Source organism: Stylophora pistillata, chromosome 13, assembly GCF_964205215.1.
Source record: "Stylophora pistillata chromosome 13, jaStyPist1.2, whole genome shotgun sequence".
Lineage (NCBI taxonomy): Eukaryota > Metazoa > Cnidaria > Anthozoa > Scleractinia > Pocilloporidae > Stylophora > Stylophora pistillata.
The window spans coordinates 9,955,957-9,983,786 of NC_142531.1; the positions used below are offsets into that span (position 1 = coordinate 9,955,957).

Consider the following 27,830-nt stretch of genomic DNA (forward strand, 5'->3'; position numbering starts at 1 on the left):
TACGAACTGCTCAGTGGTTTCGAGATTTAGTGTGATTCGTGATGATTTGAAATAATGTTTTTCAAATTACACCCGCTTAGGACGCATGCACTTACGAAGACTTCTGCCCACAAGGGACCAGTCGTTGTTTCTCGCCGGGGGGTGGTCGGAGGATTTTTTTGGGGGGATCACGTGGTTTTCAGGTAGAGCGGAGGGGGCATCAGTCGTCGCTAACAGAGCATAAAAGGAGGACTAGAGAAAATTGACTGCCAATGACTGTGGATCGTTAAAATACTATAGAGTCTTGGGTGAGGGGGGCGGGGGGAGGGTCAGGTAAATCTTATTATCGAATGATCAAAATCCTCCAAATATATTTAAAATGAAACACTTTTATCCAATGAAGTTGTATACACAGAAACTCCCCCCACCCCCCTTCCCCAACATTGTTGGCGAAACTAAACCGCGAATCATCACGCCTTGATAACGTTTACAAAGGGAACAAAACTCAAAATTGTTTGGGGGGAGTAGGGAATACGATTTTATTTCATTGTACCAAATTTTTAATCGACATTGTCTGGGAGAGATAGGATATGATTTTAGCAGTATTGTGTTAGTATGTGTAATCCGATGGCGACGAGTGAAATTAGGAAATAATTTCACGCGCATTTTGGCAAAATTCTGATAATTTCCCTCGCCTAATCAAATGGCGACGAGTGAAATTAGGAACTAATTTCACGAGAAAACCATTTGATTACCTTAGTCGGTGACAAATTACGTTCACAACTGTAATTGTTTTTACTGGTTTATTCTATCGAAAACCGAGAACATGAAGAAGAATATAGTTTTCGTGTAAAGCATACATTATTGTTAAAGTTCGTAATTTTCTGAGTTTCTTCACAAAAGATACCTTTCGAATTCTTCGTGCCTGTTAATAATTCTCGGCCACTTCTTTTAATTTCGTAACTTCTTCAAGGGTCACCGTCTTAAATCTCGACGCCATCTTGGCTCTGATCGAGATACAAGAGATGTTACCATAGCAATTTTGTAATTTCACATGTGAAACTAAAAATTAACGCTGAAATTTCGTGCCAAAATGAAGGAGTAATTTGTCACCTATGATATTATGGCTATAACTTTTAACATCCATCGTCTGAATTCTTTAAAACTCAACAGTTTGGGTGAGGGGAAAGAAGGCTTCGACTTTAAGAAGATCGCGTTGTGTCCCAAGATTTTAAACGTCCATTGCAATCTCCCAGAAAGTGTGCGCGACATGAATATGTGGGAGCGGCGCACGCACGTAAATGATTAACACTGATCCTTTTAACGACACTAATGAGTCAAAATCACGATATTCTTCAAAAAGAAATCCACGGATGCGTCATGATATTTCAAGCTCGTCTTGTCCCAAAAAAAGAAACAGGCGCTGAACTTATCGCTGTGTGGTTAAACTTTCGATTATTTTTAGATGGCCTGTCCCCCGGTTATCAATTTTTGTGGGATCGTAATCATTACTGTCACAAGTGTTTGACATGCGCAGAATTTTTGATTTGTTATCACCATAAGGTTCACACTCTTTATGACTTCTATACTTTTGAAGTTCATTTCCTAATGGAGTCGTACATTCTGTTTCGACGTACCGCTAAATTGGTTTTTGCGCTAATTTTGACGTAATATTTAACAATCTTGAAAATCTCTATCGATAGCATGCTTTTCATGTCTAGCAAATGCGCTATGACATGCATGTACGTGAGGTAAACGCCCGCAAAATTAAACCGTTGTTCGCCATCGTATTTGAATATCTGTAGAAGCAGATGAGAATTATTTCCTGATTCAGTCATGAAACAAACGGCTTGTCATGCATAATTTATCGAGTTTCTCATTACGCATACACGTTCCCAGAATTTTGACTATTTAAAACAGATGGTTCTGGACTTCTCTTGATAGACCGTGCCTTTAAAAGCACGCTTCAGAAAAAGAACTGATCACTGATTGACTCTCACAGAAAAATTAAAGCAGACTTTTGTGAAGACTACTGAACGTCACTTTCTAGAAGAGGTTGAAACGCCTAGCCAGTTTTACGATCTGAGGCATTCTGCAAATTCGCAAGAAGTCCATCATGTACATAGCTGTTAAATCAAGACTTCTTCACATCTTTCTCCTTCTGGCGATGGCGAACCGAGTTCTACCTATAAACATCAAAATAGGTAAGGAAGACAGCAGTAGATTTCATATTCTTCATGATTACATTGAAGTGAATTGCAGTAGAATACACCACTTTTAATCAACCCTAAACATGGATTTGAAGAATATATTTGTTGCGTTTACAATTCACGTTTAATTGTTGTTGTGAGCCTTCAAGTTATTTTGAAGCTGTAATCAGTGAAAATTGATTAACAGAAACAAGGCGTGCGACCTTCTCGTGAAAAATGCTTGCGAAGATTTTTCTGAGTTTTTTTTGGCGTTGAAGAATTTATGGAGTGAAGCGTTTAAGACCGTTCAAGCAAAAAACAAAGCTGTCGTTTTTTCTTTTTCTTACAACATTGCCCGTTTTTACGAGCCAAGTATCAAGAAAAGAGAGGCAAGTGATTAAAGAAAATGATTTTGTGAAATCAATCATCCGTGTGGCTGAAAATCTGAAGGGGACGAGATGCTGTAAATTCCATGCAGATATCATTCTTTTGCAGTTACAAAGCTATGGCCATACAGGCGAGAAAGAACCCTCAGAGCAGAGAGTTGCATACTCAGTTTGCATCATTTTTGATCATCTGAAGATTTTTATTTAACTGAAAAGTTCGAGCTCATTTTAAATGGTTTTTTGTCTTTTGGAATTTTTTAAGCTACGAACAAAACTCAACGGGGAGGCGAGAAACTCCTCTATTTTCAAGGCTTTATAAGTATTCATCGCCTCAAAAGGTTTGGTTATTGAGGCGTTTTGTCCTGTCTGTCTGCGTATTGTCTTTCCAACTCAAAACATGCAACAGAGGGGTGAAAATAAAATTTTATTGGTGCTGGGTATTCCAGTAAATTTAAGCATGTCTTGAATGTGCACCTGATGGAAAGCCGATGGAAATTTTAATTTGCAACCGCGACGTTGATATATTCAGAATATAAAGAGGATAAAAAACATTCACTCAGGTATGAAAATAGTTTTGGATTTCAATGGCCAGGAGTAAAATGAGCGTAAATATAAATGTTTTAGCCTGAGGAAGAGTCAGGATTTGGAGGGAAAGACGGTACACCCTTAACAAAAATTGCAAGAAATCACTTCCCCTCCCCAGGACAGAACTCGTCAATCACCGTGACTAATTCAGAATCGAGGAAATCAAACCTGACCGCAATTGCAACAGTGGCGAATAATTTATTAGAAAAAGATGGTAACAAGGGATAGCAGGTGAATTTCATTTTCGATTAAAAAGGGTCCGTGACCGCGCGTGGATTGCGTTGTCTTTGACTTGTCTAATTCAATACAAAGTCCAGAGATTAATATTTGAGTCAGATACTAATACTAGCAGGGCCCAGCGCGGACGCTCGAAACGTCGGCTTAAAACTTCGTTACGGTTGTCAATTTACATTACAAACTCAGTTGATGAAACCAACTTACCAGTTAACGACAGGGAAGGGATAGGGTTTGGAACTGAAGGTTGGTTGGTGGAGGGGATCGACCCCGCAGAAAATACCCTTTGGCACAACACCTCTAAGACTAATGAACCACTTTTATTCTCCAGGTGCCTTGTACAGCAACGACTCCGAAAGGCTTTTCAAGTTATTTGAACACCTTTTTAAAACGACAAAAGAGCATAGGGATCTAATTTTGAGAAGGGATTTCACGTTGCACCTAGTGTCGCTAAATGTTGGTGGTGAAGATCTCCTCTCTCAAGGTATGCGTAAGGGAGGATCGAATCTCTGTATCTCTACAAAATCCATCCCTTTAGTGAAGCTTGAGCTCAGTTTTCCTCCGGAAGCGTACTGTTCCTTTCCATATGATTTTTGGGTGGGTCGGTAGTTTTTCAGCCCCACGGTCTCAAAGCAGTAGCATATATTTAGTCCAAACGATTTGTGATAGAGTTAAGGTTTTACTAAGTATGCCCCACTTCAGTGAATAATTGTTAATTATTGTTTGAAGCCATCCCCATATATGATTTTCTTCCACAGAGGTAGCGAAGAGATTAAGTTCCGTCTACGTTGTCATTGACCTAGCATGTAAGAACGAGAATGTTTTAGCCTTGAGCTCCCTCCTCCGAAGACCTTTGATAAAAGTAGACAGCATTGAAGAAGAAACGCCACACAAGTATGCGTTATCCCTGAGACCGTCGTACCGTGACGTCAGTGATGCTCTGTTTGATATGATGAAGTTTTATTCATTCACAAGAGTAGCTGTTGTTTATGAGGGTAAGAATAGAGTTCCACAGTTATCCCTCTGAACATAGGGTGCCTTTTGATTGAGTTTCGTAAAAACTAAACCCAAAGTAATCACAACGTCCAATCAAAAGAAAGAAATATACCTTTAAGAGCCAATAAGAACTAAGAGTAAAGAAGACCAGGCTGCCTAAAGCGCCTGAAAACGTGGGCGCCTAAGTTGTGCCTGGCTTTAGTTTGAGATCTGATTGGTGGAGAGTGTGGCGCGAGTTTTCTGGACCAATCACAGAGCGAAGTAAAGCAAAAACAAAACGACCTCGCAATACTCTCGACACTCAACCGAAAATCCTTCTATTTGAAAATATAACTTTATCACTGCAGTAAGCCGTAACTTTCAAACTTATTCCGAGGAAATTCTTAGAAATCGATTTTTGGAGCGGATAGATTTGAAAATGACGGCTTTGCATTTTGATGTGAAAAGATGACGTCATTGTTCTTTAATTTGGGCGCTTGCTATTCTCATGATTAAGTGTTTCTGACGCCGGTAATCTAGTTGCGTGAACGAAAAGCGTTATGACCGTTCATCTGCTAAAAAGGGGTTTCCTTATTATTGTTTGATTAAATTTCCTGTTTCTGACCATTTCTTCAATGTTATACTTTCACTTGATTTATATGTTATTCAATTAATCTCAGCTCGGAAGGCGAGGCAAGCATCTTTGTTCTATGCAAAGATTCGCAAGTGGCCAAGGTTTAATGCAGAGATGATGCCAGAGCTTACTTTAAACAATCAGTATAAAATGAGAGAGGCTCTCACAGCCTTACTGAAGGCACATATCAGGCAGGTCATTCTATTCGCCGATCAGAAGGACTTGGCAGCGATCATGAACGAGGTAATACAATGAGACATCATCCGTTACGAGCACAATTTAACGACTTTACGAAAACTATCTGATTATTGAACTTTTAAAATTGATTGATCGTTTAAAAGTTAGGATTAACAGCAGTTATGATTGATAACCGCTCAAAATTTCTTTTACAGACTTATCACTTTGTCAAATTTCAAAACCTTATTTGCACAAAACCAAAATTTAGTGGCCGCGGTCAAGTTAGTTATTCGTGCAGTCTATTGCTCACCAATTGATCCCTTTAACAGGCACTATTTGTGGGAATCAATGACAAAGACTTGAAGTGGATAGCCTCCGATCTGGTAACACTTACCTTGCCTTTTTTTTTTATTTAGCGTTTTAAACTTGATTTAACTCGTAGTTTGAGAGGCCAGATTTATCAGTAGGAAATGGAATAAGTTAATAGAAATATACGAAGTTGTCAGTCATGATATAAGAAAGCTGGCTCCTCAATCAATTACAACTAAGTTGTAAAAGATATCCTCGTCAAACAGACTTTGGTCGTACTCGGATGCACCACATTTGATCTAGCCAGCGAATTTTACTAAATGAAATGTACGACTGATTGAGTTGGCAAGTATAGAGAGGAGTTAACTTCTATCAGTGATGCATGCACCCTCCACGATGGTGAAAAAATTACGTTCGCTCAGCCTGCTCGGTTATCCTCACCGTAACGAAATAGCATGGAACCTGTCAAGAGAAATTTCAGTTTTTATTCCATTCATTTTGAACTCACTGGTGGTCCTTGTAATCTGATTGGCTCTAATTGGTGCGATTTATTCACGAATCGCACCATTTTTTGCTCTAAACGCATCACTTTACGCTTGACTTAGTTTTTGACACACGACGTCAAAGTCTTTCTGTTTTGCATACAAAATAAGATGTAAAAGCGTTTCCGGTTCCGCTTTTTATTTAAAAACCGCTCAGTACTGCATCAATAAAATTGTAACTGACCAGGTCCTGTATTTGGGCGATTTCAAAGTGGATGTAATAAAGTGGTTATTGAACCTCGTGTCGTGCAATTTTGGTCTGAAATCATACTTGTGATTTCAAATGGAACTCGCGCTGCGCGCTCGTTCGATTTTCAAATCACGCGTATGATTTCAGCCCAAATTGCACTCTACTCAGTTCAATTACCATTATTTATAATATCGAATCTACAAATGTGACTGGCGACGCCTTTTTGAAATTTGTTTTCTGTATCAGGTCTTGACGGGTCGAGAGGAATAATACTTTGATCTCTTTAAACTCTTCAACTAACTTTTTAATAAATGGCGAAGAGGAAGAAATGACTCTGATCTTTTTGTCACCATTAATTCATTCTGAATTTGGCGTTAATAGGAAGTGGCAGGTCCAAAAAAGACTTATCCCTCCATACGGGGTATGGTTGGACTCAGTCTTCATCTCGGTAACATCTCAGAGGCGAAAGTCTTGGAAAATATAGCAAAGAAAGTCGATTTTAGAGCACACAACTACTCTTTGGTAAGTAAAAATACAAAATCAACAAATTGCTCAGCCTTGGTTACGAGGTATTGTTAGTTTTAATTAATTAATTTTTTTCTGTTGGGATATTGGTACGAGCTCTTTCATTTAAAAGAAGATGCCAGTTAATTCATGTTTTGGTTGGATATTTGCTGAAAGCGTTGAAAAATCTTAAAACGTACTTACAGATCGTTCACTGTTGTGGTGTGCTCAAGGTCCCTGTGACTCCCTTACAGCCATTGTAAATAACCTTTTTTTTTTTTTTGCACAGGGAATGTACTCCGCTGTACGTGATGCAGCATCCGTGGTAGTTAAAGGATTAAATATATTCTTGTCAAACAAAACCAACAGAAACTTAGCAATTGAATTCTCACCAAGCCAGGGGTGCCCCCTCCGAAGCAAGGATGATAAAATGGCGAAAACAATTCTAAACGATTTTAAAAAGGTAAGGAGCTTCACCAGTGCAGTTTAAGTCTTACTTTACTTTACCTTGTTTTTAACTCAACCAATTTTCGCACTCTGTGTTAGTTCTTGCTTAGTTCCTCAGTTGTCTTCAATCCGTTGTTCCCTAGTCGTGGGTCCAATTTTCCAACGTTAGGGCCAGGCTACTAATTCAATCCAACATGGCGACTTTTTCTGCAAGTCAGTTGTTTCGATCGCATAGGATCAAAATGGGACATAGAGAGACCTTTTGGGACCCACATTTGCAGCCTGATAAAACAAGTGGCCAAGGCTCAATTTTTCTGTACCTCAGGGCTTACGTACACGATTACATGAAACTTGTGCACTGCGAAAATTTTCCTCAAATTACCTTTTTATGCGGAAACCTAGATGAAAACTGCCTTTGAGACGCGTTAGGGTTAAGAAAGACAGGAAAAAAAAAAAAAAAAAAAAAAAAAAAAAAAACACGAGTAGGTACATTTTAAATCCCCCAAATGAAATAATTCTCGAAAAAGCTCAGTCTCAATTTTTCTTATTCTATTGCTAAGCGTTAGTCAATTACATTTTGACTTTGTTTCTAGGTCAGTTTTAAGGGCTTGACAGGAAATGTAGCATTCTACAAACAAAGAGGAGAACGGAAAATGAAAACTGGAATGGACATTTTGAATATTCTTCCAAAGGAAGTAAAAAAGGTAGTGTTTTGCACATGTACGATTAGTGACTTTTTTAAACTTTGGGGCTGTCATTGTTCCTTGTTCTTTTGTATGGAGTTACATATACATGTGTATCTTTGTAGGTATTGGGTACAAAATGAAGGGATGGGATGGTCTGGTAAACAAGCACACCATCCAAGGGGTGTAAAACACCTAGTGTGCTCTTGCTATGAAATGGGGTTAAGAGTTGACTAGCCGGTGTACAGCCGCCAGCTGTCGTAGTTACTAAAAGTTGGAATCACCTGAAACCACCTGAAACCATCTGAAACCATCTGAAACCACCGATGAAACCACCTGAAACCATCTGAAACCCCCTGAAAATATCTCGAAACAATTTAAAACAACATGAAAGCACCTAAAAAACTACGGGTAACATGAGAAAATAAGTGTTAACAATCGAGTTTATCCACAGGGAGCCCACCTTACGGATATGGTATATAATGCCCTACAGTACAGAATAGGCACCACAAACAGGTCTTCAAGGAAACATTCCATTGTTCTTGTTGAAAACACACTCAATTAGCTCTACGAATGGCTGGGAGTTACACGGGAATATGCGAATTCATTTCTTGACAAAGCACTTGCGTGACAATAACAACATTCGATCGCGAATGCAAAGAAGAATTTGTTTTAAATCGAAAGAAATACGTGAAGTTTTTTCAACGGGATCATGCAAATTATATATGAAAAAGCCCAGGAAGGCCTGAAGATTTTCAAACTTCCTAAGGAAATCTTGAACATTTTGTTACTTTTTAATCAGAGACAAATTTATAGCATGACCTAGAATTTCACTGACTTTGTTTTTGCAAAAGTGAAATATATGTGGTTTTTTTGCAAGGTATTTTACTGCAAATGACAGAATATAGGTGATGAATGGTGTCTTTAACTTCCACTGCCTAAGTAAATTGACTAGATAGTTGAGATTTTGAGAAAAAACAAACCTAAAGCCCAGTTTGTGGTGCCTATTCTGTACTGTAGGGCATTATATATGATATCCGTAGGCCGGGCTCCCTGTGGATAAACTCGATTGGGTTCTGTCCTCGTGTACCGGTTCACAAGAGCCATTACAAAAGACCGAACAATACACAACAGCTAACCAATGACTCCTAAACAAAGAAAGAACAATGGTAATTCCCTTGTGAACCGGTACACTAGGACAGAACCCTCGATTGCTAACACTTCTTTTCTCATGTTACCCGTAGTTTTTTAGGTGCTTTCATGTCGTTTTAAATTGTTTCGAGATATTTTCAGGTAATTTCAGATGGTTTCCTTGGGGGTTTCAGATGGTTTCAGGTGGTTTCATCGGTGGTTTCAGATGGTTTCAGATGGTTTCGGGTGGTTTCAGATGGTTTCAGGTGGTTTCAGGTGGTTTCAGGTGATTCCAACTTTTAGTAACTATGCGCCAGCTGTACACAGGCTAAGAGTTGACTGGTTGAACACTTGAGTCATAAACTGAATTTGCAAGATGTAACATATTTTTTATTTAATATATGACCCTTAGTAACTGAGTTTGAGGTCTGTATTGTAAGTTACAGAACAAGTCTTTCTACTCAGATTTATGGCCCAAGTAATAATTTAATATTTATATTGTGCAAATTAACATCAGAATATGATCAAATGCACAATACAATATTTTGCGGGGTACTTAACAGAGAAAAGACTTCTTGCAGCAGTTTACAATTTTTTTAAAAGACTAGTTTTAACAGATGCCCCTAATTTCAGTAAACAGGCCAGACCACAACACCGAGAGCTACGTTCCCAAATCTTTGTGATAAGTGTGTGGGTTCTTTAACGTCCCCTGCTAACCAGTGCAGAGAAGATGCAGGAAACAGGGCCTACGGTTTTTCGTCCCCATCTGAGGAGACTAGAATGTCTATCCATTTCTTGATATAATAGAAGGGTAGCACATTCTCCTCAGTTATTTTAAGACCCTAAGTGTTGGTCTGGTCTGGGGCTCGAACCCTCATCCTCCTGCATGGCAGTCCAGTGCTCTACCACTTGAGCTAACCAGGCAGTGGTTAAGAAGTACAAGGGCCATAAATCAGAGCTAAAAAAGAGAAGTTCCTTAACTTGTAGTACAGACCAATAAAACAAGGTTAGTAAGATATTATTTTCTTTTCTCTCTGGGTTCAAAGGGAGGAGGAAGATTTCAATTGAAACAAAATTTTGAATTTGGCAGGCCTGAAAGAGGGAAATAGAGCTCACTAAATTGACCAATCAAAGCACACAAATACTAACTGGGAGAAAAAGCAAAAGGTTGACAGGATGAGCTCTATGATCACAAGCTGAATTTGCAAGGTGTAACTTACTTTTTATATAACAATTATATTTTACCTTGTATGTTAGATTGGTTCGTGGAGACCAGAGCCTGGAAACAATGGACACAATGTTCTGCCAGAGAATAGTGAAGAGCCCAAGTGGCTTGGATGTTTTTATGAGTCTGTTAAATGCCATAATCACAATCCAGATCTCACAAATCTTGGCCTAAAAATAAGGCTACCAAGGCTTAACATTACTACAGTGCTGGTGAGAATAAGATGTTTTGTTACTCAATCATTTGGTAGTCTGGTACAGCTCCGACGAGGGGCTAACGCTCAAAACGTCAGCTTTTGTAATCGTTACAGTGGCCAATTTACCATTTCAACTTTGTTGATATATCCAAATTATTTTGTTACTCCCACTGACCCAGCCCCAAACAGTTTCTTTCGAAACTAGCAGCCTTTATCCACAAGAAGGAGTTTCTTTTCAGAGATTAGGGGTCAGTTGCACACACAGGGTGTCATCTGAATGACATGGTTTATGAGTGAAGGGTTTTCCCATGTTGTTTGTAACTTTAATGTTTTACAAGGATGAAAAAAAGTATTGTTTAGGAAAAATCAGAATTCAGTGCGTGACTCTTGAATCCTTCATGTTGAAAACTTTCTTGGTTGCACGCTGGATGTGATTATTTTTTAGAGTTTTCATCTATTATGAAGGAACAGTTGCACTTTACTTGTTTTACCTATGATCAGTGAACGAGGGAATATGTTTTTTTTTCTAAGAGAAGATCACTAGTAACTTGTGTTATGCATGCAAAATTTAGTGTTGAGGACTATGAACTTGCTATCTTTAGCCCTTTAACTGACATGTCCATGACCAAGACAAAATCTCTCCTTACAGTATCAATACAACATCAAGCAGACAAGTGATGAGAATCAAGAAAAATGTCAATTAGAGAATTATCACCCTGTAGATGATCCAATAGAAAATTCTCTGAACTAACATCATAAGAATTGTATCACAGACAGTAAGGAGAATCGCTAATGAGATCTAGGAGTAGAATGGTTAAGTTGTCTCTATTATAACCCACTGATTGTTATTTCAAGGCTGTCTAGACTTCCACCCTGTAGCTCTCAATAATATCCTTCTAATTAAAGGATGCAGTGGAAAATAGCCCATATTAAATGAGGAAATCTGAAGATCACCTCTAGATCTTTGCTCTCCCAAGGAGTGAATGTTTGGTGAAATTTATTCCAAACTTATCAAGACATAATTCTATCAGTAATGAATATCCCATCAGTGCTAGTACATCCTCTACTCTTGAATAGAAAGCACTGTACAGGATTTGACAATTATTTGATGTGACAGCTTTGGTAAGGCATAAACTAATGAAATGTTTGGCATTTCCCCCCCACAGGAGCCACCATTTGTAGAGGCAGTAAATAAATCTATCAAACTTGAGGATCTAGCTGGAAAAGTTACTGAAGGAGTTCTACAAGGATTTCTCATTGATGTGATTCATGAACTGTCAAAAGAAGCAAAGTTTGAGTACGATATCTATTTGAGACCTGACAGAAAATATGCAAATGTAATAGAGGAACTGAAAAATCAGGTAATGTGTTACACAAAAAGGTATGTCAGTTTGAATTTTTCTGAGTAAATTAACTGGTAGGCTGGTCTTAACTTGGAAGGGTTCCATCCATTTTGGTGTTTGGCTTGTGAAATTGTCAGTGCGTTGTACATTCATTTTTGCCTCTTCTCATCCATGAGTGGCATAAGATAGTTTGGTTTTATCAACAGTGTTATCAACTGTTATCAACTGTTATCAAATGAGTTGATAATGTGTAATCAGCCACTGTGAAGAGTTTCCCAAGCCTGTGTTTGACTGTTAGGCCTTCCTTAGAGCAAACAGAGTGATTGTTGGTCATGTTAAGCAACATATGGCAGTCCGCAGCCTCTCTCTACATCTGGGCAGTTCAGAAAGTGGCAAAACTATAGAGCAAAAATGCATCTATGTCTTCAGATTTGGCACTTCGAATCCCCATGGCACCAAAAAAACACTTTTCATTCAACTAATTCATACTTGTGTTTTCATGTAACAATGTTCCCACCAATAGCATAGCTGCATCTTTTTGTATGTAAACCAAACACAACCCACAATTATTCTATACGCTGTGACAAGAGGGCTAACTCATCCCACAGTGGGGTTCAATTTGATAAATACAACACTTGGTGTATCCTGTGTGAAAATTAGACAAATCTCAGGTGCTGTATTTATTATGTATATTTTTGTTTTCATGTTTTCTATTAGGAAAAGGATATGGCACTTGTACCAATAACAATAACTGCACAACGAGAGCAGGACATTGACTTTAGTAAGCCATTCATGGACTTCAGTTTGAGCCTTATTATGCAGAAAGCAAATGAGCCTGCTATCAACAACTTTGCTTTTCTCCAACCATTTACTGGTACAGTGTGGCTGTCCACTATTGGTGTGGTAGGTGTACATGCTTGACCCTTTGAAATAAACATTCCTGTATAACGGAGGCTTGTGATCATGCAGCTCTATGAATCAAAGAGAATTCAAAATTAAAACAGCTGTGTATGTGGGAGGCTGCCAACATTTCCAGACAGAGATCAGTAACCCACCATCAGATTCTTAGGTTCTTGTCTCATTTCCAACAGTCTGAAGTTCTTAGAGATAAATATTTTTCGTCCTGTCACAAACGTGGTACAAAAAGAACATCTGAGTCCCAATGGGGAATCAAACTTCCGACCTTGGATTCCGTGCTCTGATGATCCACCGCCAAGCTACAAAGACTCTTAGGTGCCGGCTTAAGGCCATTACTAGTTGAAAAACATTCAGCAGTGAATGCCTCCCTGTTGTCACTTTGGACAAAGATCATATTCCACCTCTTAAACACACCCTTTCCCATTTTGTGTTTTGAGATAGGGTCCGAGGTGGGATGGTAATATAAGTATGCATCCCTCTTTTTAAAGGAAGGATCATTAGGAAGCAGAACGTTGCTTTGTCACATTGTAAAAATATGAAGCTTGCTTTTTAAGGTTTTGTTTATCACTGGAATGATGTGTGTCATGGACTATTTGAGCCCATTTGGTTACCGTGCTCGAGCTCGTGAATCAGACGATGAGCCTGGAAATGAGTTCAACCTGTTGAACAGCCTGTGGTTTGCTACAGCTTCTGTATTACAGCAAGGTCCAGACAACACCCCACTGGCGCCTTCTGGTCGTTTGTTAGCCTCTACGTTCTGGTTCTTTATCTTGATTTTGATATCCACATATACAGCAAATCTCGCAGCATTCTTCACGAGTAAGTGTTACTTTTCCAAAGTAATCTCATCTTTTTGAGTTTGTGATGTTTATGAGGGAATTCCTACGGTGGCCCAGAAGGCTCAACGCAAACAAAATATATGCTGCAGCAAATAAAAAATATACTGCAGCAAATAAAAGTATACTGCAGCAAATAAAAAAAAATCAAAACGCAAAGAAAAAAAGTACTGCAGCAAATAAAAAAATGCAACGCAAACAAAAATACTACAGCAAATAAAATATGCAACGCAAACAAAAAAAAAGAAAACGCAAACAAAAAAAATTGGAACGCAACGCGAAGGAAGACTGGGTAATAGTTCTTAGTTTCCCGCCAAAACAGCATGAACTGGAACTCGTTTTTGGTTATGGACGAAAGCGATCTGTGTAGGATTATAGAAGATTACTTTCATCAAGGGTATGAAAATAAAGTTATTATCGAATTTTTAAAGGAGCAGCATGGTACTGTCATAAGTTCGCTGCAAAACATGGTTTCGGAAAGGCGAACAAGCAAAGGATGGAACGAGTGTTGGCGGGAAACTAATTACTATTACCCAGTCTTCCTTGGCGTTGCGTTCCAATTTTTTTGTTTGCGTTTTCTTTTTTTTTTGTTTGCGTTGCATATTTTATTTGCTGCAGTATTTTTTGTTTGCCTTGCATTTTTTATTTGCTGCGGTACTTTTTTTCTTTGCGTTTTAATTTTTTATTTGCTGCAGTATATTTTTTATTTGCTGCAGTATACTTTTTGTTTGCGTTGAGCCTTCTGGGCCAACGTAAATTCCGCTTGGAAAAATATGCCAAAGTGGCGTTTTTTTCTGCCATTTTTTACCTGTTTTAAAAGGGCCTAAATCTCTCTGTCATTTAAAGAGACTCAGTGCTTCTTTCCAAGGCATATGAAAAGGATACCCTCTCAGTTGTTAGAATTTGGGTGCGGAGTATCCCTGTTCAAAGCTATGTCAAGTCAGTTCCACTCCCGATGGACCACATATACATGTAATTGTTCAGTCTATAAGAACTCATTTTTGAATCGCCCCTTGACCTCTAAGAGTGACCATTATCTCATTTCTCCTTACAATACCACCCTTGAATCACACATTAAGGCTACGAGCACAGACGAAATGATCACCAACTAAAGAAGTTCTTGATTGTTAAACTAATTCTCTTTATCAGGACCTTAGGAAATGTATAGAGAACAGTATGGAGAATATGCACACTAATGCTAGTGTGTAAAGTGTGAAAACAATAATTAAAGTTCATGCGAATGATTTTCTCTCCTAGTCAAACGCACTGCTAATACAATTAATTCGTTGGAGGCTCTAGCGAACCAAGACAAAATAAAATATGGTGTTATGAAAGGAGGTTCAGTTATGACATTCTTTGAGAATTCAGAGGATTCGCTGTACAGAAAAATGTTCTCTCACATGAGAGAGTACAAAACCTTTGTTGATGGCACCAGAGCAGGTGTGGAACGAGCGAGGAACGAACAGTACGCGTACATAACAGAATACCCGTACCTGGAGTACTACAACCAACAGAAACCTTGCAATACAAGACTGTTGAAAAATCTGATTCAAACCAAGAGCTATGGGATTGGACTTCAGCGTAACTCACCGTACACCAATAGAATTACAGTTGGAATTTTGAACGTGGGTATTATTAAATAAGCGAGAGAGATTCTTTTAAGAATATTGCTGTTTAGGCTTTATTTTGTTAAAGGTAATGACATATTCTACATCAGGAATTTCCCTGTCTGCTTCATCATGCTACACGCACTTTCAAGCGTTCTTCCTTCTTTAGTTTGACGGCCAAAAAAAAAAAAAAAAATTAAAAACTTGACGGAAAATATTTAACGTTGAATTTTACTCAGGCCAAACTCTCTGAGGAAAACCCTCATTAAACGCGCTGTGATGTTTAAATCATACAGTCCTATTCTTCATTTGCAGCTGCGAGAGAGGAACTTTATTGAAAAGACTCGTCGAAGGTGGTGGGACGATCGGAGTCAATGTCCAAAGCCTTCAAAGTCCAAAACTGGCAACACACAGAGCCTTGACGTGAACAACTTGGCCGGTGTTTTTATTATTCTGCTGGGTGGTGTTGTGATCTCTATTGTGCTTGTCATCATTGAGATCCGCTGCAGAAAGCTGGTGGTTCTGTTGACAAACGGGCAGGTAAGATAACATTTCTTTCTCTTTTGTTTGTTTTTTTTCTTTTGGCGAGTGTGTGTTGTAGGGAATCTCAAACACGATTATAAAGGTAGTTGAAAAGATGTTGTTGTTGTGCGCGTGCTTCATACATTCAGTGGGCCTTAGGTTTAACAAAAATTTTTAAAAATCCAATCTAAATAAACCAAGGAAGATACCTTGAATCATCTTCATTGTACCACGCTCGTGATAAATAAAAAAACGTTAAAAAAACAAAAATTTTAAAAAATCCAGTCTAAATAAACCAAGGATGATTCCTTGAATCATCTTCATTGTACCACGCTCGTGATAAATAAAAAAAACTTCTAAATATTTGGCGAGCTTCGTCCCGTTCTAGTTTTCTTTTGATCTCTTTTTTCCTTCTTGGTAAAAAAACAAAAAACAAAAAGCAACCATGATCAAAACGAAACAAACCAACAAATTTAAAGTTGTGACTAACTCCTTTAGTTAACGTTAGAGATTAGGACATTATTTTGTTTGTTTAGGTGATTTTAAATTTAAACTGCCACTTAAAAGCCCCCACCCCCCTTAAAAGCCCCCACCCCCCTTAAAAGCCCCCACCCCCCCTTAAAAGCCCTCACCCCCCTTAAAAGTCCCCCGGTTATTGGCCCATCTACTCGTAAACAAAAAAAAATCTGACATCCCACGATAAGTCCCGAACACAAGCCCTCTTTTAACTGTTGTTGTTTCTCTTTTAACTGTTGTTGTCTAAAAAGCCCCAACCCCCTTAAAAGCCTCCAGTTTATAGGCTCATCTACTTGTAAACAAAAAATACTGACATCCCACGATAAGCCCCTGAACACAAGTCTTCTTTTAAATGTAGTTGTCTTGAGGAACTCATGTATTTTGACCTTTTGAAGCTTTAATAAAAACCAGTAAATACAAAAAAACTTATTTGGTCAGGAATGCCCTTGCTCGTTTCGAAGCATTTTTATATTCCGGTAAGAAGCCCTCTCGGATATAAGCCCTCTTAAAATCCCATACGAAGTTGTGTGAGTTCAGGGTTTTATAAGTGGGATTTTACGATGTGGAAGATTTTTGTTTGATACACCTGCTGATGTTGTTTGAAAACTGAGTAATGATCATACCAGCAAATACTAATTCAACGGCACCTGCGTGGAAAGGGAAATGAATTTCATAATAAAGAAATCAAAACACACCTCGCAAGCAAAATAATGCTTTTCAAGTCTATCATTGCAACAATTTTTACAAAGATATCTTTCTTTACTAGAAGATCTCTTGGGACAATTTTAAGGGAATTTTCCGAAATTAAAGTGCTAGAATGCAATTCAGTACTCTCGAAGATGAAGTCAACCCAAAGAATTGTATTTCAAGCAACATTTGGCAGGACAAATCATTTGGTCATTTTGCGAGCCGTTTGATTCCTAGCTCTTTGAAATTCATTTCCTTTATAGCGAGCTATAAAACATCGCTTGAGACGCGATTCGAAGGAACAATGGGATGACCCTAACAACACTCGTGTACGTGTGGGAGTGGTGTTGTCACAGGGTGACAGAGTACTTAAACCAATGCCTCAGAATACGCCTCAAACTTCTGGCTGGAGAAGGTTGTTTGGTATGGATTAGAATAATCGAAGAAGAATGAGGAATCTACAAGTACGTGGGCCCTGTTTATTAACAAAGATTTAGGTTCCATATTGCAATGTAACTGGAGCAAACATGCCGTTTTATAACGATTTACGCTTTTGAAAGATCTTGTCTGTTAGTTGGGATTAGTGAATTTTGATTTATTTTCCTTCCTTGTTCTGTTAAAGGTCTATTCCTTTTCATTTATATATTTATTTTTTTTTGGGGGGGGGGGTGCGGAGTTGAAGGATATTTTGGTTGTGTCACGATGAAATTACCTGATCCCGCCATAAGGCTCTCTAATGTTGGTATGATCCCCCTTCTGAATGACAATTAATTGGCAGTTGATCTTCTATAGTCTCCCCTTTAGACTATGGGCGACGACTGATCCCCTCTCCGTTCAACCTAAAAGCCATGTGATCCCCCAAATCCTCCACCTCCCTTTCCCCCTCCCCCTTCTCCCCTCCCCTCTCCCGTGCGGTCCCTCTCCCCCTTCCCCCTCCCTCCCTCCCTCCCTTGCGGTCCCTTTAGTTGATTGAGTATTACGTGACGGAACGTGTGACATAGCCAAATTATACTTATTTGTTTCAGTGTCGTAAAGGTAAAGAAGAAGCAGATGATGGTGAAGACATTCCCATGGAAAACATTCGTTTTGTTGAACCGGGGGTTAAAGTCCCAAACATGATCAATTTGCATCCGCACTATGACAAATACGCATTTGCACCTGAGAGTAAACTCTAAAGCGACAGTGCAACCAGGGTGAATTGCAACACCTACCCAGGGATGTCTCAAGAATAAACTGGTACTTGAGGTCAGGTTTAGTGAATGTAGTAAATTTCAAAAAGGAACGATATTACCTGTAGACTTAGAGCGCGGAGTTAACAGGGTTAATCCAACTTCTTTAGCTTATTACCTGCTCAAGATGCAGTGAACTTTGTTGGAAAGTTAAAACGAACGTTTGTAGTCGACTTAAGGATTTCATCTTTGTCGCAACGATCGCGCTTAGGGGGTGTTGCATAACACGATGGCATGACGTGTAGTTGAATGTCACTCTAGTAATCTGTGGTAATGTTTTAAGCTATGTTATACGGAAGCTTTAGGTTATGAAATTTACAAAAATTGTGCATTTTCGAAGCGTACTTTTGTCGCCTAAAGGAGCTATCTGACGTAATTTTTTTCAACTGTGTTTCACACCGCCATTTACTCTTAAGTTTTTGGAATCGTACGAGTTATGGCCTCAATCAGAGACAAATGTATGAAAGGTAAAAGCAAGGCAAAACATGAGAAAAAGTATTAGAGATGATCAAGATGGAATGTACGTCTTACAAAAAGAAAGGGGCGGACGAGGCCTTGATCGTCAATATTTTGGTTCAAAACATGGGACATAGCTTCTCTGCTAATTTTAAGATATCATAAGTGTTTTCTCGTGCTCGCTGTGCGTTTTCGAATCATAAAATGTCATCAGTTTTTGTTGTTTCCCGATCTTAAATGTTCAGTAATAGGTAAGTTAGATGGCTATTTTGAACTGCACTAGGTGGAATTCTTCTCAATCATTTTTAATTGTAGAAAAAAATACTATGATCGTATCTTGCCTTGTTGGCCTTTTGTATTATCCAGTTTTCTCAAATTGAAATTATAGCTTAAGGTAAGAATTGCATCCAACAGCCACATGTCCGTCACTGATAATCGCCAATAGGTTCATTCAGTTGTAGCGGTAACTCCTTTTTCGTAAAAGTAAGAAGTAAATTGATAACTTTTGTTGCATTTTAAATACAAGGAATTTCAGCTAGAAATCTGTAAGCTAATCATTACCCAAGTGTATTATGATCTTAAGGTCTTGGTTCAGGTTGCTTAATACTTCAGACCGCTCATATTCTGATCGGTTAATAGTTACATAACTGAATGAACAAGCACTGCTGGACTCGTTTTGATCGTCCGGCTTGCGAGTTTCCTTGTGATCTTAGAGACGCCAAATATTTTGAAAAACACAATTAGATTTTGCTTCAAATACATATAACTCAACGGCGGCCCCATCAAGGGATTTTTTCAACCTTCAACAACTATTTTCTGTCAATTTAGGGATAATTATTTTTAATACATGGGCAAACACTTTCTGAAATGTCACCGTTGCTATGGGTGCTTGTGGCATCGAAAATATCACAACGAGTTTGCCAATGGTTGGACATTTCGCGGTTTGCATATTTTATTACATCCATTTTGAAATCATTTGTGATCCTTGCAATCTGCTTGGCTCTCACCGGTGCGATTTATTCACGAATCGCACCATTTTATTCTCTAAATCGCATCTTTTTCCCAGCCAATGAGGCAGCTTTACTAAAACTTAACAACCAATCTATTTTCAAGGCTTTCAAGGCTCAGGAAAATGAGAAACAACTTTTGCAAATTTTTACAAACCAGCTCTATATGCTGGATCAATAAAATATTTGAACAGACTAACTAAAGAAAACTTGTATTGAGCGAGTGAATTTTGCTATTTCAAAGTAGATGTAGTAAAGTGGTGATTGAACTTCGTGGTGCACAATTTTGGTCTGAAATCACAGCTATGATTTTCAGACCAAGTTGCACTCCACACAGTTCAATAACCATTATTAATGATCTCTAGATGGAGCAACTTCGCCATTAAAATTTCTGGTTTAAGCAACACCCGCATCAAGTTTAGCGAAGACATCGATTGTAACAAATATTTCGCATTTGAAATTTATACAAGAATTACAACTTCGCATTTAACCTGTAAATGCCACTCTTAACGAACTCCTGACAGTCATTTTGACCCTCGCCCAGCAGCTTGGGCTAAAATAACTCTGATTTGACATACCGGTAGTTACGTCATGAACATCAACTCTTAATTTTTAACACATCTAGTACAGGGCATTTTGTAAGCAAAGAGCCCTGATCCCAACAATCCATGGGCATTTGACTATTGTCCTTTCTGGAGATAGGGAATTTAAACCCTGCCTGGGTGAGGTAGGGAATTTCAACTTGAACTATAAGTTAAAAGATTCGTTGTTTTATAATTTTTTATCTTCTGTGTGCGTTAAGAGTTAACGAACTTGTAACAGCTAAAGCCACTGTAGAAGAAATAGGAATAGAAGCTACTCTCACGGACTTTGGTAGAAGGTCAACAGGTACCTTATGGGAATCCGTGTTTAGAATCTCAAATTTTGAGTTTTAATTTGCCGACTGAAATGTTAGATAAGAATTACTCTTGATTTGGCCGGTTCCGTGACTCCCGGATCAAACACACTTGTGAAGAAAATACAGTCTAAGATGGACATTTTTCGTTTGAAGCTTCAGTGCAGACGTGTGCTCCTGGAACGTTTATAACGCTCAGTTTTCTACGTGAGCAAACAAGAAGTTCGCAAATTAGCGCTTTTACTTTAATTTGTAAGCAGTCTTTTTTCAAATATTTGAAAACGCAAAAAATTGTGTAGCAAGAGGAGGCAAAACTAACAAGCAAAACAAAGACGGGGCCTGAAAGATTTTCAAATTATTTATGCTGATAGTATGGCTGTTTTGACGTTTTATTGGGGTAAACTTGTCACCACCACGACAACTTTTCCAAAATTTAGTTTTGTATCAAGATTTGAAAACTTCGGTCTAAAAACTGGACGTGGATCATCACGTGTTAAGCGAAAATATTCACCCCGTGCAATCATGCACGGTTGATTATTGTTAAAACTGACTGAGACTTGACTGGTGAATAATTCACATGCAAATCGTCCTCAAACAGAGAATTCCGGCAGTGAAACACCTTGCACAATTTAGTTTTGCGTTTGTCAAGTCAAACATCTATCTTCAAACTCCTCTTTTTCTTTAATTTTGTTTCTAAGCCTTCTCTCATTGGCGAAAAGTGCTTGGATATCGCTGGAAACAGTTCAAGTGCGAGCAAAGCTCAGTGACTTACATCAGTCTGAATATTGCATCTCTTAGAGAATTCACCAGACCTTTTCAAAGGTTAATTAAGAGATATTGTGGTGAATTTAAATGAAAATTACACCCATATGACATCAATTAGGGTAAGTGAGTTCCGTTTATCAGCCCACTGAAGTCTTATTTATTTATTTATTTATTTTTATATTTTAATAATAATATATAACATATATTTTTTACAATTTTAAATTGAGTTTAGGAGCGTGCTGTTGTTACAGAAGTCGCTCCCTCAATTTTAACACATAACTTTTATGTTCATTTTACACACTCATTCCCACCCTTGCATACGCTTTGGGTCTTTTTTTACCCACTGATCACGAGTTTGCTCATCAGTGGAGTGGGAACCCATTTTCATGGGATCCCATACATCAACACCAAGGGAAGCCACAAAGGTTTCTAGTGAAACTACTGGTTAATATATTTAATACAATACAAACATCAATTAGTGTAAGTGAGTTCCGTTTATCAGCCCATTGAAGCATCTAGATGAGAGTGAAACATGGTAAGGAGAAATCTCATTAAAAATTTTTAGTGAATGCTAAAAAGGGATGCAAATTAACAAGAACTGATTTAGTTCTTGTCAGGCTGAAAAAATAATTAATTCCATGCTATAAGCATTGAAGTTACTTTCATTTTCATTAAAAAAGATAAGTTATTCGTAACTGGAAATGTTAAAACCACATTAATCAAATTGCAACGAAAAACTTTTTTCCATCTGTCGCACTGCTTGTGTAAGTCTCATTAACATAACATAATCTTTATTTCTTAAGATAAAATCACATATCCTAAGTTACAACATAAACTCACAAGGGAAACTATTACATGTCATATTTAAAAATTATCCTATTACTAAAAACGTTCTTAAACCTTTCAGTGTAGACTCTAGGGACAGAGACTCATTATCAACGCTCATCATTCATGTCAACATGTGTTTTAAAGTCAAGCATTTATGTTTTGTTTTTAGTTTGATGATTAGGAACGGCACTGAGCTCGAGGAATATGGACTTCATTTAATTCGCAAGAGTCATTTGAAAGTAATGAGTTTTTTTTCTTCTTTTTTTCATTTTCTGTTGATGCCGCTTTTTATGATTGTCTTCTAATTGAGTCAGACCGTTGGCGTTTTTACTCTTTACATTTATTATGTGGTAATATTGAAACAGAAAAAAAAAAAACATGGTCACAATCATTCATTGCTCCTTCTTGGCGGCAGAGGAAAACTTTGTAATGTTCTCATGGCAGCGACTGCTTGCCAAAATGACGCGGTATGTACAAATGTCACCGAGAAATAACATGACAGAAATGGAATCAGAAACATTTTCAAACTGTAAAACAATTGAAGAGTTGAATAAATTCAACAATGAGAATTTTACAGCCCTTTCGTGCTGATATAGGAAATTCTACATTACAATTTCTGAATATATTTTCTGCCCATCAAACTGTTATTTAGACAGGTGTAACCAGACTTCCGTCAAGATTAATTTGTTCTAAAAGTGGCATCCCTCTCAAAATTTATGCCCCGTCGGTAACGGTTTCATCTGACCTTCGAAAGGGACGATCCTTTCTCACATGTAACTTCATTTCTTATGTAACATATTTTTTGTCAGTTTTGTAGTGCTTTTTACTTTGCTTTGCCTCATTAAGAGCAATACATTCGCTCTATGATGACCGGTCCATCAATTTTAAAATGTAGGCTTCCATGTTCGTTTGCCTCTACATGAATAACAATATCATACATGTGTAATGACCTCTGGTAAAGTAATTGTAGTTGTTCTTCTTTTCCTCACGGTTTCATCATCTCTTGAAACGTTTACAAGCTCTGCTGGGTTGGAACATCTGGTGATCTCACCCACGTCCATTCGAAGTGAATTTCGCTCGGACAGACTATTTTTTCTAAAAATCCCGATTACAGCTTTGCGAAAAGCTTTGCTGCGCACCCAATAGACAATTGGATTTACCACGGAGGTGAATCCCACTGAAAATGTCGACAGCATTCGGGCAAAGCGCGATACTTTTATGGCCACAAACATTAAAAATCCCAGCACGATTGTTGGAATGTAGCATAGGGAAAATAGACAAATTACGAAAAAGATTGTGTTTGTCAATTTTGCTTCTTGCGCGTTTATCACTTCCAATTGCCTTGATGTCGAACCTTGGGCAAACAACCGATGGATTCTGCGATTTCTCGTTTTCATAGCTTTGAATATTCTTGAATAACAAGTCACAATAACTGTTGAGTTCACCATCAAAAAGGTGAACGAAAACGTGTTGTACGATGAACTGGCATTGTGATCGTGAATGCAGAGAGCGTAGGAAACCTCAAACTGATATCGTCCCAATCCGAGAAGTGGCATGGCGGCAAACGCACAAGATGCGGTCCAAACGATAAACATCAATACCAAAACTATTTTCACTTTGAATACCCCTCTATGTTTGACTGGGTGAACAGTCGCGTAATATCTCGTAATGCTTGTAACTGTCAGAGTCAAGAGACTGCAGGAGTACGAGATATAAGACTGAAATGCCTGAAATTGGCAAACGCTCTCGGAAAACATCCACTTACCACTCATAAGAACTGAGACTAGTAAAGGGAAACTGACAACAGCACTGAGAATGTCTGCAGAGGCCAAGTTTAACAGGAGATAGTTCGGCACCGTTCTCAAAAGCCTTTTACGAAAAATCGCCAAGCATACGGTAAAATTACCAATCAGGGCCAGTAACATGAAAATGATGGCTACACTTGATTCCAAAATGAGTACAAACGTTGAACGAGGTGGTAGAGTTAAAGTGACATTCATTATGCTAGACGAAGCTATTTTACTGTAGTAAAATTTCTTCTTGTTCTCAAATCCAGGTTGCTTATTTGGTACAGGTTGAAAATAGTTCTGAAACGAAATCTCCAGGCGTCTCAATATTTGCTCTAATTTTAATTCATCCAATAGACGTAATGATTGGAAAGAAGACATTAACAGACCAATAAATCATTTTTGTGTACACAAAAGTGACAGCCAATGTCCTCTAAGATAGTACACGGAAACTCTTAGAATAATATGAATTAAATGCAGCTTTGTTTACGTCAAATATGAATTTTTACTAGTCATAACAAACGAACAACGCTTCTACATATCGGAACTTACAACAGGCAAAAATAAGTCGTTGAAATTTAACTAGTAGCGGACACGTAAGGGACTTTTTGATCATTTTGTTTCTACAAATGATTTCCTGATACCAGTAAAGATCTCAGACGAGTTCTGCCTTCAATCGCAACGGCTAAAACTACTATTTCAACAACTTTTTGGATCATATGATTTGTAAGATGTTTGTACCCAAGTAATAATATGTTGTGCAATTTTTCGGTTTGGGCTTCGATTACATAATCAATCAGTGTTCATGCGAACCACCGGCTGCAAAGCATTCTTAGTGATGGTTACAGTTTCTCAACATCACAAAAATTGGCGAAACCTAGCGTTTGCCGGGCCAGTACAGAATTAAATTGTTGGCCATATGTGCCCGCAGCTAATATTTTATTTGTAAACGATACTGATGTTTGCTTTTAATGGGAGGAAATGCTAATGGATCTGACTTTGATGGATCTGACTTTGATGGATTCAGTTACGGTCAGGAATAAGCGAGTTAGTTATCGAGAAAGGTAATCTTACACCAAAAAAATTCCGTTTTATGCACTAAACGACGTTATTCACTCTACATTTCGTTATAACAGAGTAATTTAAGAAGCTGCACGGATGCCATTTTCAATAATATCTTGTTAAGACTTGGCTTACACATACTGAATTGATGAAAATAGATAATGGCAGTCCAATATGGCTTCGTAAGATTATCGAAGTGTCGCTGATCCCTGTCTGCGTTAAATTTCTTGTCGCACCATTGTAAATACAGTAGAACTCAGCTGACTCGAACCCAGTTAACTCGAACCGGCAGTAGAACTCCGCTGACTCGAACCCAGTTAACTCGAACCGGCAGCAGAACTCCGCTGACTCCAACCCGGTTAACTCGAACCGGCAGTAGAACTCAGCTGACTCGAACCCGGTTAACTCGAACCGGCAGTAGAACTCAGCTGACTCGAACCCGGTTAACTCGAACCGGCAGTAGAACTCTGCTGACTCGAACCCGGTTAACTCGAACCGGCAGTAGAACTCAGCTGACTCGAACCCGGTTAACTCGAACCGGCAGTAGAACTCAGCTGACTCGAACCCGGTTAACTCGAACCGGCAGTAGAACTCCGCTGACTCGAACCCAGTTAACTCGAACCGGCAGTAGAACTCCGCTGACTCGAACCCGGTTAACTCGAACCGGCAGTAGAACTCCACTGACTCGAACCCGGTTAACTCGAACCGGCAGTAGAACTCAGCTGACTCGAGCCCGGTTAACTCGAACCGGCAGTAGAACTCAGCTGACTCGAACCCGGTTAACTCGAACCGGCAGTAGAACTCAGCTGACTCGAACCCGGTTAACTCGAACCGGCAGTAGAACTCCGCTGACTCGAACCCGGTTAACTCGAACCGGCAGTAGAACTCAGCTGACTCGAACCCGGTTAACTCGAACCGGCAGTAGAACTCAGCTGACTCGAGCCCGGTTAACTCGAACCGGCAGTAGAACTCCGCTGACTAGAACCCGGTTAACTCGAACCGGCAGTAGAACTCAGCTGACTCGAACCCGGTTAACTCGAACCGGCAGTAGAACTCCGCTGACTCGAACCCGGTTAACTCAAACCGGCAGTAAAACTCAGCTGACTCGAACCCAGTTAACTGGAACCGGCAGTAGAACTCCGCTGACTCGAACCCGGTTAACTCGAACCGGCAGTAGAACTCAGCTGACTCGAACCCAGTTAACTGGAACCGGCAGTAGAACTCCGCTGACTCGAACCCGGTTAACTCGAACCGGCAGTAGAACTCAGCTGACTCGAACCCAGTTAACTGGAACCGGCAGTAGAACTCCGCTGACTCGAACCCGGTTAACTCGAACCGGCAGTAGAACTCAGCTGACTCGAACCCGGTTAACTCGAACCGGCAGTAGAACTCCGCTGACTCGAACCCGGTTAACTCGAACCGGCAGTAGAACTCAGCTGACTCGAACCCGGTTAACGCAAACCGGCAGTAGAACTCAGCTGACTCGAACCCAGTTAACTCGAACCGGCAGTAGAACTCAGCTGACTCGAACCCGGTTAACTCGAACCGGCAGTAGAACTCAGCTGACTCGAACCCGGTTAACTCGAACCGGCAGTAGAACTCAGCTGACTCGAGCCCGGTTAACTCGAACCGGCAGTAGAACTCAGCTGACTCGAACCCGGTTAACTCGAACCGGCAGTAGAACTCAGCTGACTCGAACCCGGTTAACTCGAACCGGCAGTAGAACTCCGCTGACTCGAACCCGGTTAACTCGAACCGGCAGTAGAACTCAGCTGACTCGAACCCGGTTAACTCGAACCGGCAGTAGAACTCAGCTGACTCGAACCCGGTTAACTCGAACCGGCAGTAGAACTCCGCTGACTAGAACCCGGTTAACTCGAACCGGCAGTAGAACTCAGCTGACTCGAACCCGGTTAACTCGAACCGGCAGTAGAACTCCGCTGACTCGAACCCGGTTAACTCAAACCGGCAGTAAAACTCAGCTGACTCGAACCCAGTTAACTGGAACCGGCAGTAGAACTCCGCTGACTCGAACCCGGTTAACTCGAACCGGCAGTAGAACTCAGCTGACTCGAACCCAGTTAACTGGAACCGGCAGTAGAACTCCGCTGACTCGAACCCGGTTAACTCGAACCGGCAGTAGAACTCAGCTGACTCGAACCCAGTTAACTGGAACCGGCAGTAGAACTCCGCTGACTCGAACCCGGTTAACTCGAACCGGCAGTAGAACTCAGCTGACTCGAACCCGGTTAACTCGAACCGGCAGTAGAACTCCGCTGACTCGAACCCGGTTAACTCGAACCGGCAGTAGAACTCAGCTGACTCGAACCCGGTTAACGCGAACCGGCAGTAGAACTCAGCTGACTCGAACCCGGTTAACTCGAACCGGCAGTAGAACTCAGCTGACTCGAACCCGGTTAACTCGAACCGGCAGTAGAACTCAGCTGACTCGAACCCGGTTAACTCGAACCGGCAGTAGAACTCAGCTGACTCGAGCCCGGTTAACTCGAACCGGCAGTAGAACTCCGCTGACTCGAACCCGGTTTACTCGAACCGGCAGTAGAACTCAGCTGACTCGAACCCGGTTAACTCGAACCGGCAGTAGAACTCCGCTGACTCGAACCCGGTTTACTCGAACCGGCAGTAGAACTCCGCTGACTCGAAACCGGTTAACTCGAACCGGCATTAGAACTCAGCTGACTCGAACCCGGTTAACTCGAACCGGCAGTAGAACTCCGCTGACTCGAACCCGGTTAACTCGAACCGGCAGTAGAACTCCGCTGACTCGAACCCGGTTAACTCGAACAGGCAGTAGAACTCCGCTGACTCGAACCCGGTTAACTCGAACCGGCAGTAAAACTCAGCTGACTCGAACCCAGTTAACTCGAACCGGCAGTAGAACTCTGCTGACTCGAACCCGGTTAACTCGAACCGGCAGTAGAACTCTGCTGACTCGAACCCGGTTAACTCGAACCGGCAGTAGAAC

The 27,830-nt window shown here is 39.8% G+C and overlaps 2 protein-coding genes across 3 annotated transcripts; one reads left to right on the plus strand and one right to left on the minus strand.

Moving 5' to 3' along the window:
- The first annotated feature begins 1,963 nt into the window (after positions 1–1,963).
- LOC111330176 (glutamate receptor ionotropic, kainate 2) lies at positions 1,964–18,913 on the plus strand. Of its 2 annotated transcripts, XM_088743346.1 has the most exons (16): positions 1,964–2,183; positions 3,705–3,857; positions 4,132–4,368; positions 5,029–5,225; positions 5,489–5,542; positions 6,582–6,722; positions 6,994–7,167; positions 7,745–7,855; positions 10,223–10,402; positions 11,553–11,747; positions 12,447–12,632; positions 13,202–13,466; positions 14,741–15,108; positions 15,406–15,630; positions 17,079–17,279; positions 17,841–17,980. In XM_088743346.1, the coding sequence occupies exons 1-15, from the start codon at positions 2,096–2,098 to the stop codon at positions 17,247–17,249; spliced, it is 2,745 nt and encodes a 914-aa protein (XP_088599472.1). In that variant the 5' UTR covers positions 1,964–2,095; the 3' UTR covers positions 17,250–17,279; positions 17,841–17,980. The 2 variants fall into 2 exon arrangements, with proteins under 2 accessions (XP_088599472.1, XP_088599474.1); XM_088743348.1 differs by lacking the exon at positions 17,079–17,279 and having other exon boundaries at positions 1,965–2,183; positions 17,841–18,913.
- A 3,445-nt stretch (positions 18,914–22,358) lies between these two features.
- Positions 22,359–24,163, minus strand: LOC111330183 (melatonin receptor type 1A-like). The gene has a single exon (XM_022935007.2). It carries the CDS (start codon positions 24,161–24,163, stop codon positions 22,928–22,930), a length of 1,236 nt encoding a protein of 411 aa, XP_022790742.2. The 3' UTR covers positions 22,359–22,927.
- Between the last annotated feature and the right edge of the window lie 3,667 nt (positions 24,164–27,830).

Bases quoted from the DNA above. Each gene is read 5' to 3' on its own strand.
- LOC111330176 (XM_088743346.1), top strand. From the start codon at position 2,096: ATGTACATAGCTGTTAAATCAAGACTTCTTCACATCTTTCTCCTTCTG. The intron at 5,226-5,488 runs GTAATACAATGA...TCCCTTTAACAG, and splicing joins TGGCAGCGATCATGAACGAG to GCACTATTTGTGGGAATCAA. The intron at 7,856-10,222 runs GTAGTGTTTTGC...CTTGTATGTTAG, and splicing joins TTCCAAAGGAAGTAAAAAAG to ATTGGTTCGTGGAGACCAGA.
- LOC111330183 (XM_022935007.2), bottom strand. From the start codon at position 24,163: ATGTCTTCTTTCCAATCATTACGTCTATTGGATGAATTAAAATTAGAG.